This window comes from Hippocampus bargibanti, linkage group LG12 (genome assembly GCF_051943395.1).
Source record: "Hippocampus bargibanti isolate YZ-2025 linkage group LG12, ASM5194339v1, whole genome shotgun sequence".
Lineage (NCBI taxonomy): Eukaryota > Metazoa > Chordata > Actinopteri > Syngnathiformes > Syngnathidae > Hippocampus > Hippocampus bargibanti.
Genome location: NC_142745.1, coordinates 20,219,279 through 20,237,199, shown reverse-complemented (window position 1 = coordinate 20,237,199; position 17,921 = coordinate 20,219,279). Strand labels below are relative to the sequence as shown.

Below are 17,921 nucleotides of genomic sequence, written 5' to 3'. Positions count from 1 at the left end.
TTGCCGCCGGTTGCCCAATGAGCTTGCGCACGACTCACGATGAGAGAGTTGTAAATGATATCTCCAGCCGTTGTGTCATAAATTATGGTATTACGAGGGATATTTGTTCAAGTCGGACTAAGCAGGACTTCACTGAAGGCCTAGGTGTGAAATGCATGGACCGCCACTGCATTTTAACAAGCCCCATGTTAACTTTAGCATAAACATACTTATGCGAGAAGTATATTGCAGATAGCAAGTGTGGAAGCTTATGAGCCGTGTGCAGGCTAGCTAGCAGTAACTTCGCCTCTGGACCGGCAAGTTGAATTTCATTCCGATCGTTTGCCTGGATTTTTACCAATCACGAGGAACAGAAAACCATTCATGTTAACGGTGAGTACTATCGCAAAGTTATTTTAAATAATACATTCTGACATTTAGTTGAAAAGTGGCCGCGCGTGCGTGTTTGCGTGCGTGTTTGCGTGTGAAAAAAAAAAAACAATGTTTTTTTTTCTTGAAGAAGTTGTCGGCCACCCAGGCCGAGACGTTTTGAAAGTTGTACGCCCGACGTAAAAGTTGTACGCCCGACGTAAAAGTTGCACGCCCCGGGTCTTCGGGCAGACGTTATTTCAAACACTGACACAACCAATTAATGAATTTTCAAATCCCGAGTCAAAAATAATGACTGTTATTGTGATTGACATGGGACAATATGAAATTTTGCTTCAGACTATAGCCAGCATCATAACCGTTCACGAGTTGGATTTGCTTTGGTGGGCCGAATAAAGTCATGTGTTGGGCCAGATTTGGCCCCCGGACCTGGACTTGGACACTGCTGCAAAAGACCAACTGTGTTCCATCCGCTTCGTAACATTCTTGCCAGCCCCCCTTTCGTGTTCAACTCGTCTATGTACTGTTCCCCCCCCACCCCGACCCATCCAGGAATCTGTCATATAACAACCTGACTCGTTTGGATGAGGGCAGCCTGTCCGTGCTGGGGGAGCTTCAGACGCTGCGGCTGGGGCACAACTCCATCAGCCACATCGCCGAGGGAGCCTTCAGAGGCCTCAGGACCGTTCGCACCCTGTAAGTCCGCCGGGCAAAATTTGTTTGTTGGCGATAACCTGCGCCCTTGCCGCAGGAGTTGTGGGGATGGGCGGCAAAGGATGAACCCTCTTCATGTTTCTCCAGCACCCTCCGGCTGACATTAAAAGGGCTGACTTGTTTGCGTATTCAAAGTTTGATCGTATTTGCATTCAAGGTTTTATTTGTTTAGACGAGGTAATTCCGGGCTCCTTTTCATCCTGGTTTCCGTGGCAACAAGGTTCAAGTCTTTCTGGCTGTCTTTGTTTCGTTTTGGTCTCAATGTCACTTGTTTGCCTGCCATTGTAATTACTGGACAGTTTCCTCCTTCAATACTATCTATCTAGGTATCTGTTGGCTATCGATTGGCTAGCTTGCTGACTTTCTATCTATTTGAGTTACTTCCGGGTTGAGGGAACACTAGCGAGTGTGGCTGCCGCTGCTCACCCCCAGAAAAACTGATCCTCTCACTGTAAAGTGACCTTGAGAGTTTTGAAAGGCGCTTGTAAATGAAATGGATTATTATTTATTATAATACAGTAATACCTCGGCTTACGAACGCTTTAGCTAACGAACTTTTCGAACATTAAATTCGTGAGAATATCGTCTTGGCAAACAAATTAGTTTTTGGGAAATACACAGAGCGCCACAATGGCTGGCGGACTAGTTTTCGGCGGAAGAACACCAAACCACATGGCCGAACAGCGCCACTATGGCTGCCGGACTACTTTTCCACACCCACTTTCTCTGAGTGCTATCGAGTGGATACTTGAGCTTTTTTGGGACTGAAAAAGACCCCACTCCAGGCTCGTGTTCAGGCAAAAAGAAATTATGGTCGAGCAGAAGAAGGAGATCATGGAGAAACACGAACGTCATGTACGTTTGTGAAACGTCGCATCCCCGTACCAGTTTGCTAAGTCGACCATTGCTATGTGTGACTAATGATGTTTCTGTGTTGTCTAAGCAACGGTTACAGTGATCGCTGGCTCTATCTAGCTAGCTATTGGTTATCAGCTAGCTAGCTAACTTTCTATCTATTTGAGTTATTCCGGGTTTAGTGAATGCAGCTGCGCGTGTGTCTGCCGCTGCTCATCCGCAGAAAAACTGATCCTGTGACTGTAAAGTGACCTTGAGAGTTTTGAAAAGCGCTTAGAAATGACATTATTATTTTATTTTATTATTATTATTATTATTAGTAGTAGTAGTAGTAGTAGTATTATTATTAATAGAAGAGGTTGACAAACAACTAGCAGGGGACAGCGTGAGTGAGGGTAATATAACCGAGAAAGCGCAGCAACTTCACTCGGATATCATCAAGACGCAACTACGTCAACGACCAGAAAGGTAAACAAAACGACTATTATATAGTACAGTTTATTTCTTTAATGACAATACAATAGCACATTTATTGTACATAAAATAAGTTATATTTTGTGTAGTAGTTTTAAGGCTTATTTAGTATAAAATTATGTTTTATAGGGATCTGGAAACGGATTATTCTAATTCTTGATGGTTTCCTATGGGAAATTAATGTTTGGAAGACATGCTTTTCGCCTTACACACACTTTCTGGGAACCAATTAAGTTCATAAGATGAGGTATCACTGTATGTACTTTCTATGACTTTGAAAGCATTAAACCCCCCCCCCCCCCCCCCCCCCCCCCCCCCCCCCCAAAAAAAAAAAAAAAAAAAAAACCCCGTCGCACGCAACCCTGGCGACTTCACACAATGTGGTGGCTGGAGTATGCTTAGCGGCATTTCTCCTTTTTATTTTCCTTGATCTGTTGTCCCGTCCTTTGAGGCAGACCTAATCTAATCAGTGGGGTTGGGCGGTCGATGGGGGTGGAAGTCCCGAGAGCGATCCCGAAATTTAGCCGGGGGAGCTTTAATTGGGCCCCCTTTGCCGGTCGGCTGAGCTGGCAAAGCGGCACCGCCAAGCTGACGGCGGGGTGTCAAAGCCCCAAACAAGCCTGTGCAGGGACCTCTGCCATGGTTGGGGGTGGGGTGTCTGTTGCTCTTTAGCCCCCACCGCTAGCCTTGCTTTAACAACCCCACGACCAATTACATCCAGCCAGCCGGAAAGGGGAGGAAATTGGAAGCTCCGGTTTGATGATAATAATAATAATACATTTCATTTCTCAGCGCCTTTCAAAACTGTCAAGGTCACTTTACAGTCACAGGACCAGTTTTTCTGGGTGAGCAGCAGCGGCAGCCACACGCGCCAGTGTTCACTCAACCCGGAAGCTAGCAAGCTAATAGCTAGTAAATACTAGCTGTCTAGATAGCTAGCTAGACAGATAGCGAATAGATAGGTAGCTAGATAGGCAGCGAATTAGTCAGATAGCTAATAGATAGATAGCTAGATAGACAGCTAGTTAGATAGCAAATAGATAGCAAGCTAGATAGTTAGCTAATAAACAGCAACTAGATAACTAGCTATATAGCCAGCTAGTTAGTTAGATAGCTAAAAGACAGCAAATAGCTAGCTAGCTAGCCAGCTAGTTAGTTAGATAGCTAATAGACAGCAAATAGATAGATAGCTCAATAGCAAGCTAGATAGTTAGGTAGCTAATAGACAGCAAATATATAGCTAGCTAGATAGTTAGATAGCTAATAGACAGCAAATAGATAGCGAGCTAGCCAGCTAGTTAGTTAGATAGCTAATAGACAGCAAATAGATAGCTAGCTAGATATCCAGCTAGATAGTTAGATAGCTAATAGACAGCAAATGGATAGCTAGCTAGATATCCAGCTAGATAGTTAGATAGCTAATAGACAGCAAATGGATAGCTAGCTATATAGCAAGCTAGATAGTTAGGTAATAGACAGGAAATAGATAGATAGCCAGTTCATTAGCTAGCTAGCTGAATAGAAAGACAGCTAGCTCACGAGTGAGCTAGCTTGATAGATGACCAGAAAATTTCACTCGTTTGATTTGCTTTTGCAGGCCAACCAAAATGAGGTGGCGGTCAAGATTTAGCCTTGACTTGGACACATATAAATCAACAATTAGTTTTCTTGATTGCCGGGGTGGGGGGGGGGTCTGCTGGGCCATCGAGGCTTTTGGGCCTCCTGGAGGTGCCGCTATCAGAAAAGGCGGACGAATAAGCGAACATTGCTTTCCCGAAAAGGAAATGCTGCTGGGAAGGCAGGGCAGGGCGCTGTGAAACTTGCTTTCCCCCGTCCGTCCCCTCCCCAACCTGGTTTCTCTCATTGTCCGCAGGGAGCTGGACCATAACGACATCTCGGGCACAATCGAGGACACCAACGGGGCCTTCTCTGGATTGGATAGCCTCAACAAGCTGTGAGCGTCCCCCCTCGCTCTCGCTTTTTTTCTTCGTATGACCCCCCTCTAATTGCGCTCTGCTTCTTCCGCACCTGTCGCGTCTGCAAATGGCAGAACTCTGTTTGGAAACAAGATCAAGTCCGTGGCAAAGAAAGCCTTCGCTGGCCTGGAAACCCTGGAACACTTGTGAGTCAGTGGTGGCATTCCACTTTGTCCTTTTTTTTGGGGGGGGCTTGATGCTTTGAACCTGTCCTCGTTCATCTAGAACTGCTTCATGTCACAAAGATGGTACAGCAAGTGCTGAAGAATGAATGAATGTCTTTGTGTTATCATATTATATAGATATATTTGTAGTTTTTTTGACTTCAAGATGGCGCCGTGAGAGTGGCTGCCTTTCCAGTAGCTCCTGTATTTTGTTTTTCTACTTTCTTTCCTTTCGTCTTTGATAGAGTGTTTTACAGTCTTCCTTCTATGATAATAATACAGTAAAGTCTCGTTATATCAATATTCTCGGGAGTCGGACAAAATATCGATATAACCGGACTATCGATATATCCGATCCTGCGGCATGTAAATTTTCTCCTTGCGTTCATAGAAATAGTATCGTAATAAGCAGGACTGTAATAATAATAATAATAATAATAATAATAATAATAATAATAATACATTTAATTTCTAAGCGCCTTTCAAAACTCGAGGACACTTTATAGTCCCAGGATAGAACTTTTTTGTGTGTAGGTGAGCAGTGGCAGCCATTCGCGCCAGCGTTCACTCTACCCGGACGTAACACAACAGCAAAGTTATGAAAGGAAGAGGAAAGGAAAGAAAGAAGTAGAAAACACTTTGTTGCTGTGTTTCTTCCAGGTAGAGTGATCGATGGCGCGAATGGCTGCCGCTGTTCACCCGCACAAAAAAAAGTTCTTATCCCGTGACTGTAAAGTGTCCTTGAGAGTTTTGAAAGGCGCATAGAAATTAAATGTATTATTATTATTATTATTGAATTTACTTGAATGGTTTTGGGTTAGCTATATATTTGCTATCTATAAGCTAGCTAGCTAGCTATTAGTTATCTATTAGCTAGCTAGCTAACTTTCCATCTATTTGAGTTATTACGGGTTGAGTGAACGCTGGCGCATCTGGCTACCGCTGCTCACCCATAGAAAGACTGATCCTGTGACTGTTAAGTGTCCTTGAGAGTTTTGAAAGGTGCTTAGAAATTAAATGTATTATTATTATAAATATTATTATTAAATTTACTTGAATGGTTTTGGGTTCACTATATATTTCCTATCTATAAGCTAGTTAGCTATGAGTTATTTATTAGCTAGCTAGCTAACATTCTATCTATTTGAGTTATTCCGGGTTGAGTGAACGATGGCGCTTGTGGCTGCTGCTGCTGCTCACCCACAGAACTGATCCTGTGACTGTAAAGTGACCTTGAGAGTTTTGAACGGCGCTTATAAATGAAATGCATTATTATTATTATTTTTACGAAATGTCGACTGGGCTGACCGTATTTGACTTTGCACCTCCGCAGGAACTTGGGTGGGAACGCCATCCGCTCCATCCAGCCAGATGCCTTTGGCAAGATGCGGAACTTGAAAACGCTGTGAGCACTTCGTCCGCGCGTAACGTTCGCCGCCAACCGCGCGAGTGACGCGGGCAAACTAACAGCGGTCTCTCCGCCACAGTCTGATCCAGAGCCGCCGCTTCCTGTGCGACTGCCAGTTGCGCTGGCTGCCCGAGTGGCTAGCGAGTCGGCGCGTGCGCGGCGGCGTCAACGCCACCTGCGCCCACCCCGAGAGTCTCAAGGGGATGCCACTCCTTCTGGCCCCCATCGGTGCTTTTGTCTGCGGTAAGCCCGCCACTGTGTTGTTTCGGCTTAGTAACCACAGACGCGCTCGGGGATGTTTGACTTTGCTCCAAATGATAAGCGGCAGCCCCACGCCGGCGCTTCCCGCCTCTCCAGTCCAGGTTCGGGGAGACGTCAAACAAACAATATTTGGAGCAAAATGGAGCAACTTTCCGACTTTTTCAGACCAAAATGACCAGATAAAACTAAATACAGTGATACCTCGGTTTACGAACCCCTTGCCTTACGAACGTTTAGGTTTACGGGCGTTAAATTTGTGAAAATTTTACCTTGGCATACAAACTATTTTTCGGGATACACACAATGAGTGGGGCGGCCCGGTAGTCGAGTGGTTAGCACACCGGCTTCACAGTGCAGAGGTCGCGTGCAGAGGTCGCGTCCCGGTCCGGCCTCCCTGTGTGGAGTTTGCATGTTCTCCCCGGACCCGCGTGGGTTTTCTCCGGGTCCTCCGGTTTCCTCCCACACTCCAAAAACATGCATGGCAGGCAGATTGACCACTCCAAATTGTGAGTGTAAGAGTGACTGTTGTATGTCTTTGCGTGCCCTGCGATTGGCTGGCAACCAATTCAGGGTGTCCCCCGCCTCGTGCCCGAAGACAGCTGAGATAGGCTCCAGCAACCCCCGCGACCCTAATGAGGAATAGCGGAACGGAAAATGAGATGTATCTGCGTGTGCCCCCATCCCTCGCCTTTTTTTTTTCGTCATTCTCATCCCTGGTTTTATCCTCCCGCCAGACGACTTTCCCAAACCCCAAATCACGGTTCAGCCGGAGAGCGGGGCGGCGGTCCTGGGCAGCGACGTGCGACTCAGCTGCACGGCGGCCAGCAGCAGCTCGTCCCCCGTGACCTTCGCTTGGCGCAAGGACCAAGAGCCTCTGGGCCACGCCGAGACGGAGAACTACGCCAACGTGCGCGCTCAGCCGCAGGCCGTGACCGAGTACACCACCGTCCTGCACCTGCGGCGCATCACCTTCGCGCACGAGGGCCGCTACCAGTGCGTCATCACCAACCACTTTGGCTCTACTTACTCCAGCAAAGCCCGTCTCATCGTCAACGGTACGTCGCTGACATTTTAAGTTTCTGATAGAGATTAGACAGAATAAGAAGTATTCATATTTAAAAGTTTCATGCTGTTATATATATACTTGTGACTCGAATACACAATTGAAGCAGACAACCTGGGGTCAATCAGGTCAACAGACACAGCAAGTTAAACTGTCAGCTTCATCGAGGAGATCTGGCCTGGCACAGAATTTAGGACTTGGGAAACTCCCTATCACACAAGTAATTTAGGACTTCAAACTCCTTCACAGGAAGAGGTCATTAGCCAAGTTACAAATTTATCAGTTTATGGAAAACACAATGTTTTATTGCTTACAGCTGTTGGTGCTCAGAACGTCCAGAGGCGTGGTATTATAATAAAGAAAACAATGTTTTACTAATGTATCACTTTAATTTGCATGTACTCTCAAGAAATAGCATGGCAGAGGGCCGCAGAATTCAGACGTATGTCATGGATGACTGCGTTTCCTGCCGGCAGTAGGGACAATCTTTCCGGTTCCGAGTCTTCGTCCAAAGTGTCTGACTGTCATATCTCTGACAGTTTCTTTGGCCAAAACATGGCCGCCGTTAGCTAACAAGTGCATTCCGACAAATGGAAGCCCCGTCAACTTTTCAATGTCCGCCCTGTCTGCAGTGTTGCCGTCTTTTGCGAAGACGCCCCGGGACAGCATGGTCCGAACGGGCCACACGGCCAGGCTGGAGTGCGCCGCCGAGGGCCATCCGGCGCCGCAGATCGCCTGGCAGAAGGACGGGGGCACGGATTTCCCAGCCGCCCGCGAGCGTCGGATGCACGTCATGCCTGACGATGACGTCTTCTTCATCATGGACGTCAAACCGGATGACATGGGCGTGTACAGCTGCACGGCCAGAAACGCAGCGGGAACCGTTTCTGCCAACGCCACGCTCACGGTGCTCGGTATGCTACGCGTCTTTCCGCTGCTTCAGCTCGGTGCTTGTTCACAACGCGGCTCTCGCGTGAGATGCTATGGAATGGCCGGCTTTAAAAAAAATTACTGTAATTTCCGGACTAAAAAGCGCACCTGATTATAAGCCTCACCCAATACATTTTTAAAGGACAAACCATGTTGTTCATACATAAACCGCACCCGACTATAAGCCGCATGTTTATAAAGAAACACGGTACAGAGAAAACATTTTCTAAGTTTTAATAATATACCTGAAAGGACAACCGACACCATTTTTTTGTTTCCTAACTGACATCAGAAAAACATTTTATAGCATCTAAAATACCCAAAACACGCAGGCTGATATTTTTAGTCAAATGCAAAACACAAATAAAAATGACTTAAAGTGTCCCAAAACTGCCACAAAATGAGCTCGGAACTGGGCAGATTCAGAAAAGTCCTGCCCCCTTGTTTTTGACGTCACGCCAGGATACTCCTTCACAAACTGCCTTGCTCCAGAATCAAAACAATGGCTTCAGAGAGTTCAGATTCGGAGACGATGCTTTCTTGTTACTCATCCAGTTATGAATATGATTCAAATAGTTCTGAAGAGCAAAGCATAAATGTTTGCAATCGATTAAAGAAGTCCTTCCGTATCAATTCGAGCCGTCTGGGCTCCAATGTAGCGCCCAGAAAATGCATAAGATGGCGCACACGCTCTGTTGGAAATGGGCTGATTTGTACGCTAGGAATTTGTGGAAACTTACACCTTCTTAATGCGCGTTACCACAATTGGCTGCGACACACAACGATTCACCATCGCGTTATTTATGTAGTTTTCCTTCTAACTTCGCGATCAACACAGTGTTTTCAGATGAAAAAAAAGTACCCAAAATGCATTGTGTGACGCGTTCTCGGTCAGGGGTGTTCCCTCTGTGACATCACTTAGGTGATCGTCATCAACTGGAAAACAAGACTTCATGAATATTTAGCGCAAGTCCTAAAACGTAAAATATAGCTATATGCGGTGGAATCTTTGTCAAATGCGCTCAGTAGAAGTCATTTTACAAATTGTGGACACAACTAGTCCGGAGGTGTCGGTTGTCCTTTAACTTTTATTTCAAAACAGTGCCTGTTACGCAGCAGCAACACAACATGCATTACGGTAGTAACACAGGCGGAACTGGGCTGGTAAAGAAAAACATGCCGGTAAAACTGCGACAAGGCAGCAATACATTAGCACTCGCTAACAGGTCTGGGTACAAAAACATACCAAGTCACCGAGACATGAAAGAAATACCACAGCTCAGCTTTCTTGGCTGCGCTGCCTAATTGGGCTTTTTGTCTTGTGAAATGAATAGATGGGAAGTGGTTTTTGGGCCAGCTCGCCCTTTGCGAATGTAGGCACATTCATCGAACCCTTTTTGACTGAAACATAATAACTGCCGACAAAGTGTTTGTATTTGACACCCACCGCTGCTAGCCCTCGTCAACTCGTTGGCAGACAAATGGCGTGATCGTCTTTCATTTTTCAAGGCCAATGCGCCGCCGCCACATTCGAGGAACTGTTTGTTTTGATTTCAGCGAAGGGACGAGGCCCCGAATGGTCCGTACGGTACGTTGCAAATCGAGCGGGTGGAAGAGAAACCGGTTCCGGTTGCAGCCGAGGCGTTTTTTTTTCCCATTTGGCCTCAAGTCAAATGTCGCTTTGATACGGAAGAGCATTGGGTCAGGTTGAAATGTATATTTTTTTAGAGATGGGGTATTATTCTGAGAAAAAAGTTTCAAACTCGCAAATTTCCCAGCAGACAAATCAGCCCATTTCCAACAGTGCTTGGGCACCATCTTGTGCATTTTCTGGGACGCTACATTGGAGTCCTGACGGCTCGAATTTATATGGAAGGACTTCTTTAATCGATTGCAAACATTTATGCTTTCCTCTTCAGAACCATTTCAACCATATTCATAACTGGATGAGTAAGAAGAAAGCATCTTCTCAGAATCTGAAGCCTTTGCTTTGATTCTCGAGCAAGGCAAAGACGTCCTGGCGTGACGTCATGAACAAGGGGCCGGGACCTTCTGAAACTCGCCATTTCCGGGGTCATTTTGAAGTAGTTTTGGGACACTTTAACTTATTTTTATTGGTGTTTTGCATTTGACTAAAAATATCAGACTGTGTTTTTTGGGTATTTTGGATTTGGATTTGCCTTTATTAGTCTTGCGATGGAGAAATTTACATTTCACAGCAGCAAAGTGATGAAAGGAACGAAAGTAGAAAAACAAAATACATGATCTGCTGGAAAGGCAGCCACTCTCGCGGCGCCGTTTTGAAGTCAAAAGAACACAAAAAACTTAATAACAAATAATATGACAACACAAAGACACAGAGTCATTCATTCTTAAGCACTTTCTGTACCCACTTTGTGACATGAAGCAGTTCTAGATGAAAGAGGAGAGGATCAAACACGCAGCTGTAGCATCCATTGACGAAAACAGATTGTCTCACATCTCCTGTCCCACATAAATTCGCTTCAATTCCAAGCCGCAACAGTTCCACATATCTGATGTCATTTAGGAAACAAAAAAAATGGTGTCGGTTGTCCTTTTGTGACTTTTTTTCTCAGAATAACACCCCATCTCGAAAAAAATATATATTGCAACCTGGCCCTAATGCTCTTCCGTACTTTGACGCCTCCTTTTTTTGTGGTGGCCCGGCAGAGACTCCCCACCTGGCCCAGAACCTGGAGGATCGCAACGTGGCGGTTGGTGAGACGGTGGCGCTGCAGTGCAAGGCGCTAGGCAGCCCGACTCCCCGCATCACGTGGCTCCACGACGAGCGGCCGCTGCGTCCATCTGAGCGCCACCACTTCACTCCAGGCAACCGGCTGCTGGTCATCGGCGCCGCCACGCTGGAGGACGCTGGCCGCTACACCTGCCTCATGTCCAACGCGCTGGGCACCGAGCGCGCCCACAGCCAGCTGCTGGTGACAGAGCGCCGCGGGCCCTGCAGCCCCCCGCCTGCCCTGAGCACCGTCACCGTTGGCATCGTGGTCATCGCCGTGGTGACCAGTATCGTGCTCACCTCGCTGGTGTGGGTCTGCGTCATCTACCAGAGCAGGAAAAGGGCAGAGGACTGCAGCGTCACCAACACCGGTCCGTCTTGGCCGATGGCGTTTGGCTTTGACCTCCGACCCCTTGCGCTTATGCGGTTTGCTTCTCCCTAGACGAGACCGTCGTCCCCGCCGACGTGCCGAGCTACCTCTCCTCTCAGGGTACCCTGTCGGAGCGCCAGGACCCTTGCATTTGCATTGAGACCGCCGGCGGACCTGCGCCTGACGGACCCGCGTCCCACGGACACGTCGTCGACTCGACAGGTAGCCGGCCTCCATCTTGGATGAGGGCAATATTTCCGACACCGTACCAGGTGCATGCGGTAAATTACCAAAACACGTCCACAAAGTCAAGTCAAAGTCAGTCAGCGTTATTGTCAAATATGCTAATATGCATGACATACAGCACAGATGAAATTAATGTCCTCTTGGACCCAGCGTGCGGGGCACTTATAATGTGAAAAAAAGATAGACAATACATGTAATTTCTGAATGTAAAGTGAGGTAGTGTCGTGTAAAGTGAGGTAGTGACATATGTAAAGTCAGGTAGTGTAGTAATGCAAAAACAAAAAATAGGGTTCAAGTGAGGTCTTGCAGAAAAAAAATGAAAAAAATAGAGTTCAGGATGATAGCACAGCATGTAGTGTGTACTCAGAGTTCGGTGAGTGTGGCAGTGGGAAGGGGCAGGGTGTCAGGGCTGATGCCGTGTTGTGGGGCCAGGACAGGTCTTTAGAGAAGATCAAGTTCCTGGGAGTGCACAACTCCCAGGAACTTGGTGCTGCTCACAACAAAGCAGTGTAACAATTGACTGCTTCATGTCACAAAGAGGGTACAGCAAGTGCTGAAGAATGAATGAGTGTCTGTGTTGTCATATTATATATATATATATATATATATATTTTTTTTTTACTTTAAGATGGCGCAGCGCGAGTGGCTGCATTTCCAGCAGCTCCTGTATTTTGTTTTTCTTTCCTTTCCTCTTCGTTTCATAACTTTGCTGCAGTCTTACTTCCGGGTAGAGTGAACGCTAGTGCGAATGGCTGCCGCTTCTCACCCGCACAAAAAAAAGTTCTTATCCCGTGACTGTAAAGTGTCCTTGAGAGTTTTGAAATGTGTTTCGAAATTAAATGTATAACAGTGATACCTCAGTTTACGAACCCCTTGGCTTACGAACTTTTCAGTTTACGAACGTTAAATTTATGAAAATTTTACCTTGGCATACAAACTTTTTTTTCGGCATACACATGGAGCTCGTTCTCCGAACAAGAAAATGGCAGCCGACTGTTTTTGTCCTGTATTCCCCGCCCCCAGTCTTCGGTTAAAGCCACGTGATTGGTCAATAACGCAGCAGTGAGCGGGGGTTACAAACACAGAGAGACAGAGAGTGGGGCTGTTAAACGTTAAAGAGACAGGTAAACGACAGAGAGAATGAGAAAATGGATAGAAAACAGTGAAATTTGGACTCGTTTCAACTTTGATAGGCAACTTCAAAGGCAGAGTGTAAACTGCAAGGTTAAAATATCCCATCAATCAGGCTCCACAAATAACCCGCACAAGCCATCTGTACACTTGATGCAAAAAGCTATCAACCCAGCTAAACAGAACACAATTGATGAGGAACTAGGTAAAATTATCGCAGAGAAAGGACCTCCAAAGGATCAAGATGGTGAAAGAAGCAGGCTACGTTCTCAATCAAGTGTTTAATGCTGAGGAAACTGGTCACTCCATTCCATCAAGCCATCAACGACCGTCACAAAGGTAAATAAAACAACTTTATTATACAGTACACTTTATTTCTTTAATTATAATACAATAGCACATTTATTACACATAAAATAATGGATATTGTGTGTAGTTTTAAGGCTTGTTGAGTCAAAAATTCTGTTTTATGGGGACTTGGGAATGGATTATTCTCATTTTAATGGTTTCCTATGGGAAATTAATTTTTGGGATACACACTTTTCGCCTTACACACTCTGGGAACCAATTACGTTCGTAAGCCAAGGTATCACTGTATTCTTGTTATCATTGCCCCCCCTACCCCACCAAAAACGATAATAAGAAACAAGGTTCCGTGACATGTCCTCCTCTTTACCTGAAAATCAACACACGACTACGTCCATCTGATTGGTTTTCCAATTCCTGACAGGTTTAAAGGGTCCGGCGATGTGCACAAACTGTCTGGAGAGTGGCAAGCATTACTCCAAAGATCCTAACTACCAGGTGCACGGCTTTGTCCCATCAGTGCCTGGCGAGTACCATCAGCGCGCCGCCGCCCCTCCACCCTACTCGCAGTGTCACCTGTTAGATCAGGCGGCAACCTTTACCCCCGAAGAGGCTGGAGGATTTTCCAACGGCGGCGACGTGCCACAAGCGCGTCAGTGCGACCACGAAGGTAAAGACGATGTTTCAATCGGCCCGTTGGAATTTGGGAATGCGCGTGGGGGCAAATGCCGCGGCTTCAGTCGTCAGCATTGATTGATTGGCGGCGAATGCCCCCGAGCAACGACACGTCGCTGCCAAACGCTTTATCGCACGCCCCAACTTGCTAGGCAAGCGTTCCAGGAGCCATACCACGCGCAGCTAAGCGTCGTACCGCGTGCAGCTAGCCCTACCGCTCGCAGCACGGCGAGATCGCCTCCGGTAGCAAATCTCCAGAGCCATATAAAATTAAATATATTTTCTCGCTTTTTCGCTGGTCATTTCCTGTTTCGGCTTGTGTTGGCGGAAAGCGCCATTTTGATTGGATGATACTGATGCCAGTTGGCGGAAAGCGTCATTTTGATTAGATGATCTTGACTTAGGTGCCGTCGATGTTTTTTGAAGAAGTGGACGAATAAAAAAAAAAATCAGTTTGAATGGACCCAAGGATTCGCCTTTGTGGAGAGAACAGGTTCTAATTTGATATATTCTAATTTGCAACGAAACAATACCGTCGATGAAACAGTCGAATGTCAATGGCCCTATGACAAGCTCCATGCTAACATTAGCTTCTGTGAGAGGCAGCAGAAAGCAAGCGTGCAAGGTATGAGCAATGTGCAGGCTAGCTAGCAGTAACATTGCTTATGTACCTGGAATGTTGACTTTTATTCCAATAGTTTGGCTGGATTTTACCAATCATGAGGAATAGACACCACCATTCATATTAATGATGAGTATTATCACAGTTATTTTAAATAATACATTCTGGCAATTTGTTGAAATCACATTAAATTTACTCGCAAGGACATTAAAGAGAACCAACTGGCCTTTTTGGATTGTAAAGTAATTATAAAAGAGGACAGAGCGCTAAAAACAGAAGTCTTTAGGAAGGCTACGCACACTGACCAATACTTCGATTCTAACCACCCTCTACAACACAAACTAGGAGTTATCAGAACCCTCCGTCATAGGGCTAAACTAATACCAACAAGCGTTGAAGGTAGAGAAAAGGAGTCAAAACATATCAGGAGAACACTCACAATCTGTGGGTACCCTCAGTGGTCGTTTAACAAATGTCAGAAAGAAAGAATAGGGAATGAAACCAAACATTCTGAAGACACAAAAGGGAGAGGAGTAGTAGTACCTTACATTGCAGGAGTTTCTGAAAAACTACAGAGTCCTTTGGCAACACAAAATTCCTACTTATTTCAAACCGATAAACACTTTAAGGCAACAATTAGTGCATCCAAAAGATAGGCTGCCAAATGAAAAACAAAGTCATGTAGTTTATTCAATACAGTGTAAGAATGAAACTTGTAAAGAACAATACATTGTGGACACTAAACAAGTTCTCAAAAAAATACTTCATCAACATCGCAGGGATAATACTGGTGGGCCTCAATCGGCAGTACATATGCACCCAAAAGCTAGCAATCACTCATTTGACGACAATGAGGTTAAAATCTTAGCGAAGAACGTAGATGGTTTGAAAGGGGAGTAAAAGGCAATTTTCATAAAACAGCTAAATCCTTCACTAAACCGATATGGTGGTGTGAGGTTCAATTTGGATCGTTCGTACAACAGCCTGCTTAGGCAACATAGGATTAGTAATGCTGATGAGGTGATACCAGAGCAAGTGGGGCAATCAGGCCAGTCGTTAGTTAGGACAATAGGAACAATCAGTGGAGCCGCAGGGAGTAGTCGTCTGCTCCCCCCAACCTGAGAGCAGGGATCTAGCAGTGTCCGGCATTGCCATGTCTGGATGGTAAGGATATATATATCTAGGGCCGAAAGTACCGGTAAGACTTTAGTTTGTTGACGAAGCATCTTGGATAATAAGTGAAACGTCCGACAACTTCAAAGAAGTACAGATGATGGCTGAAGAAACCTTTTCATCGATGGACCACTCCTGTACGACTGAGAGCTTACACAGACGTATTACATACATACATACATACATACATACATACATACATACACATACATACATACATACATACATACATACATACATACATACATACATACATACACACACATACATACACACACACACATACACACACACATACACACACACACATACACACACACACATACACACACACATACACACATACAAACATACATGTATGTATGTATGTATGTATGTATGTATGTATGTATGTATGTATGTATGTATGTATGTATGTATGTATGTATGTATGTATGTATGTATGTATGTATGTATGTATGTATGTATGTAAGTAAGTAACAAACAAACAAACAAACAAACAAACAAACAAACAAACAAACAAACATCCGGCTTACGCCCGAGTTCCGTTCTGACCAAACAGTCGTAAGTCAATATGGTCGTAAGTCAAAATCCATTCAAAATGTTGACTAGAGACTCGGAGGCTAAATGACTCGCAAACTCCCCCCGCTGATGCCATCGGACGGTCGTTTGCTGTGCGAGTGTGAGATGCTGGCTGGCCAAAATTGTCATACGCATTGCCGGCCTGCGAGCACATTGCGATGTCAGGCGTAGCATTTTTTTTTTTTTTTTAATAGGGTCAGGAGGTCGTGGTCGTAAGTATGGGTGGTCGTAAGTCGAGCCGGTCATAAGTCGGATGTTACCTGTATATGCGTGTTTTTTTTCAGACTTGTTTTCTCATTTGTCATTCTCATCCCTCTTCTTGTCGTCCGCCTTCTCAGGGAACAGAGCTGGAGGATCGGCGGCTTCGTACGCAGCGTGGGAAGACGCTTTCCACCCTCCGGTGAAGCTGACGAGCCGAGGACACCTCGACGGTGCCTCTGAGCCAGAGCTCAGGCGGACTCTGCTGTTCAACGGCCATGCCGTAAGCCCCTTGCCCACCCGCGGCGCCCCCCTCGAGGAGAGTCGCCGATTTGCGGCGGACTCACTCTAGACTTTTTGCCACTTTTCTTTCTTTGCACTGGGAAAACAAACAAAAACTGCTACCTCATATGGAGGCCAGGCGCTTCCCAGCCTCGCGCCAAGTCGGAGCGCTGAGGAGGGGGCGGGCAATCCGGAGTTTGAAGACGGAGCTTTTGTGGGTGGCGTCCCATCTGAGCGTATGCGCTGTACATAGTTTTAAAAACCTTCCGTTGGGAGGTGACCGGGACGATTTCCAGCTCTGAAAATAATGTGACTTGCATTTGAAGCAAATAATAGTCCAACAAAAAAAGTAGGATTGGCCTTCTTCAGTTCATGCCTACGGAAGAGTAGTCCTCTAGGGCAGACCTGGGCAAACTACGGCCCGCGGGCCACATACAGCCCGTTAGGCTTTTTAATCCAGCCCACCGAACTTGTCCAAATTATAGTAAAAACAGTGTCTGAAACTCATGACAAAAAGTTAGCGGACACCAGGGCAGACAACTCTGAAAAGTTGCCTGCCCCATATTCCAGGTATCCGCGAAATAGTATGTAAATGCCATCTCTTGCATATTCCCTGAGACAAATTTATGACTTGATGAGGGCTATTTTTCACGTTTGAAAGACAGTTAATAAATTGGGCTGTAGTGTTCTTACTGTGCTATGAGGTTTGCACACACTACATTTAAAGGACAACCGACGTCACTTTTTTGTTTCTTAAATGACATCAGAAAAACCGACCAAGCTCCCTGTGAGGAATTAATCAGCCTGATAAATTTCCACAGGCTGATAAATTTCTTATATGGAGCTTGGTCACCCTCTTCTGGCTCTTTTTGGTGCAACATGATGTTTTCAGACCAAACAAGCACAGCAAAATGCATTGACGTGATGGAAGGACTGCTACAATGTGTACTTTTTTTCGGTCAGGGGCGTTCCTTCAGTGACGTCACGTACGGACTCGCCACCAACTCAAAAACAAGACTTCCGGAATATTCAGCGCAAGTCTTATAACGTAAAATATAGGTATATGCGGTGGAATCTTTGTAAAATACGGTCTGTAGAAGTCATTTGAAACCATTTTACAAATTATAGACACAACTTGTCCGGAGACGTCGGTTGTCCTTTAATGCTTTAGTATATCCGGCCCAAACACTTCCTCCAAATGCTCCTGGCCCGGCCCCTCTGTCAAATTTTAGAAGCCATTGTGGCCCGCCAGTCAAAAAGTTTGCCCACCCCTGCTCTAGGGCCACTGAAGAAAAAAAATATGGTTGACAAGATTCTTACTTTATTCTCAGAATTCTGATTTTAAAGTCAGAATTCTTACTTTATTC

The 17,921-nt window shown here is 45.6% G+C and overlaps 1 protein-coding gene across 1 annotated transcript in view; it reads left to right on the top strand.

Moving 5' to 3' along the window:
* The window catches only part of lrig1 (leucine-rich repeats and immunoglobulin-like domains 1), a 34,425-nt gene extending 16,504 nt beyond the window's left edge, over positions 1-17,921 (top strand). Inside the window, exons 8-18 of the mRNA XM_089009993.1 lie at positions 922-1,065; positions 4,286-4,366; positions 4,463-4,534; positions 5,886-5,957; positions 6,040-6,203; positions 6,956-7,276; positions 7,917-8,198; positions 10,906-11,340; positions 11,412-11,561; positions 13,447-13,692; positions 16,413-17,921. Coding sequence (XP_088866119.1) covers positions 922-1,065; positions 4,286-4,366; positions 4,463-4,534; positions 5,886-5,957; positions 6,040-6,203; positions 6,956-7,276; positions 7,917-8,198; positions 10,906-11,340; positions 11,412-11,561; positions 13,447-13,692; positions 16,413-16,624 — 2,179 coding nt within the window. The 3' untranslated portion in view covers positions 16,625-17,921. The remainder of the gene's footprint in view (positions 1-921; positions 1,066-4,285; positions 4,367-4,462; positions 4,535-5,885; positions 5,958-6,039; positions 6,204-6,955; positions 7,277-7,916; positions 8,199-10,905; positions 11,341-11,411; positions 11,562-13,446; positions 13,693-16,412) is intronic.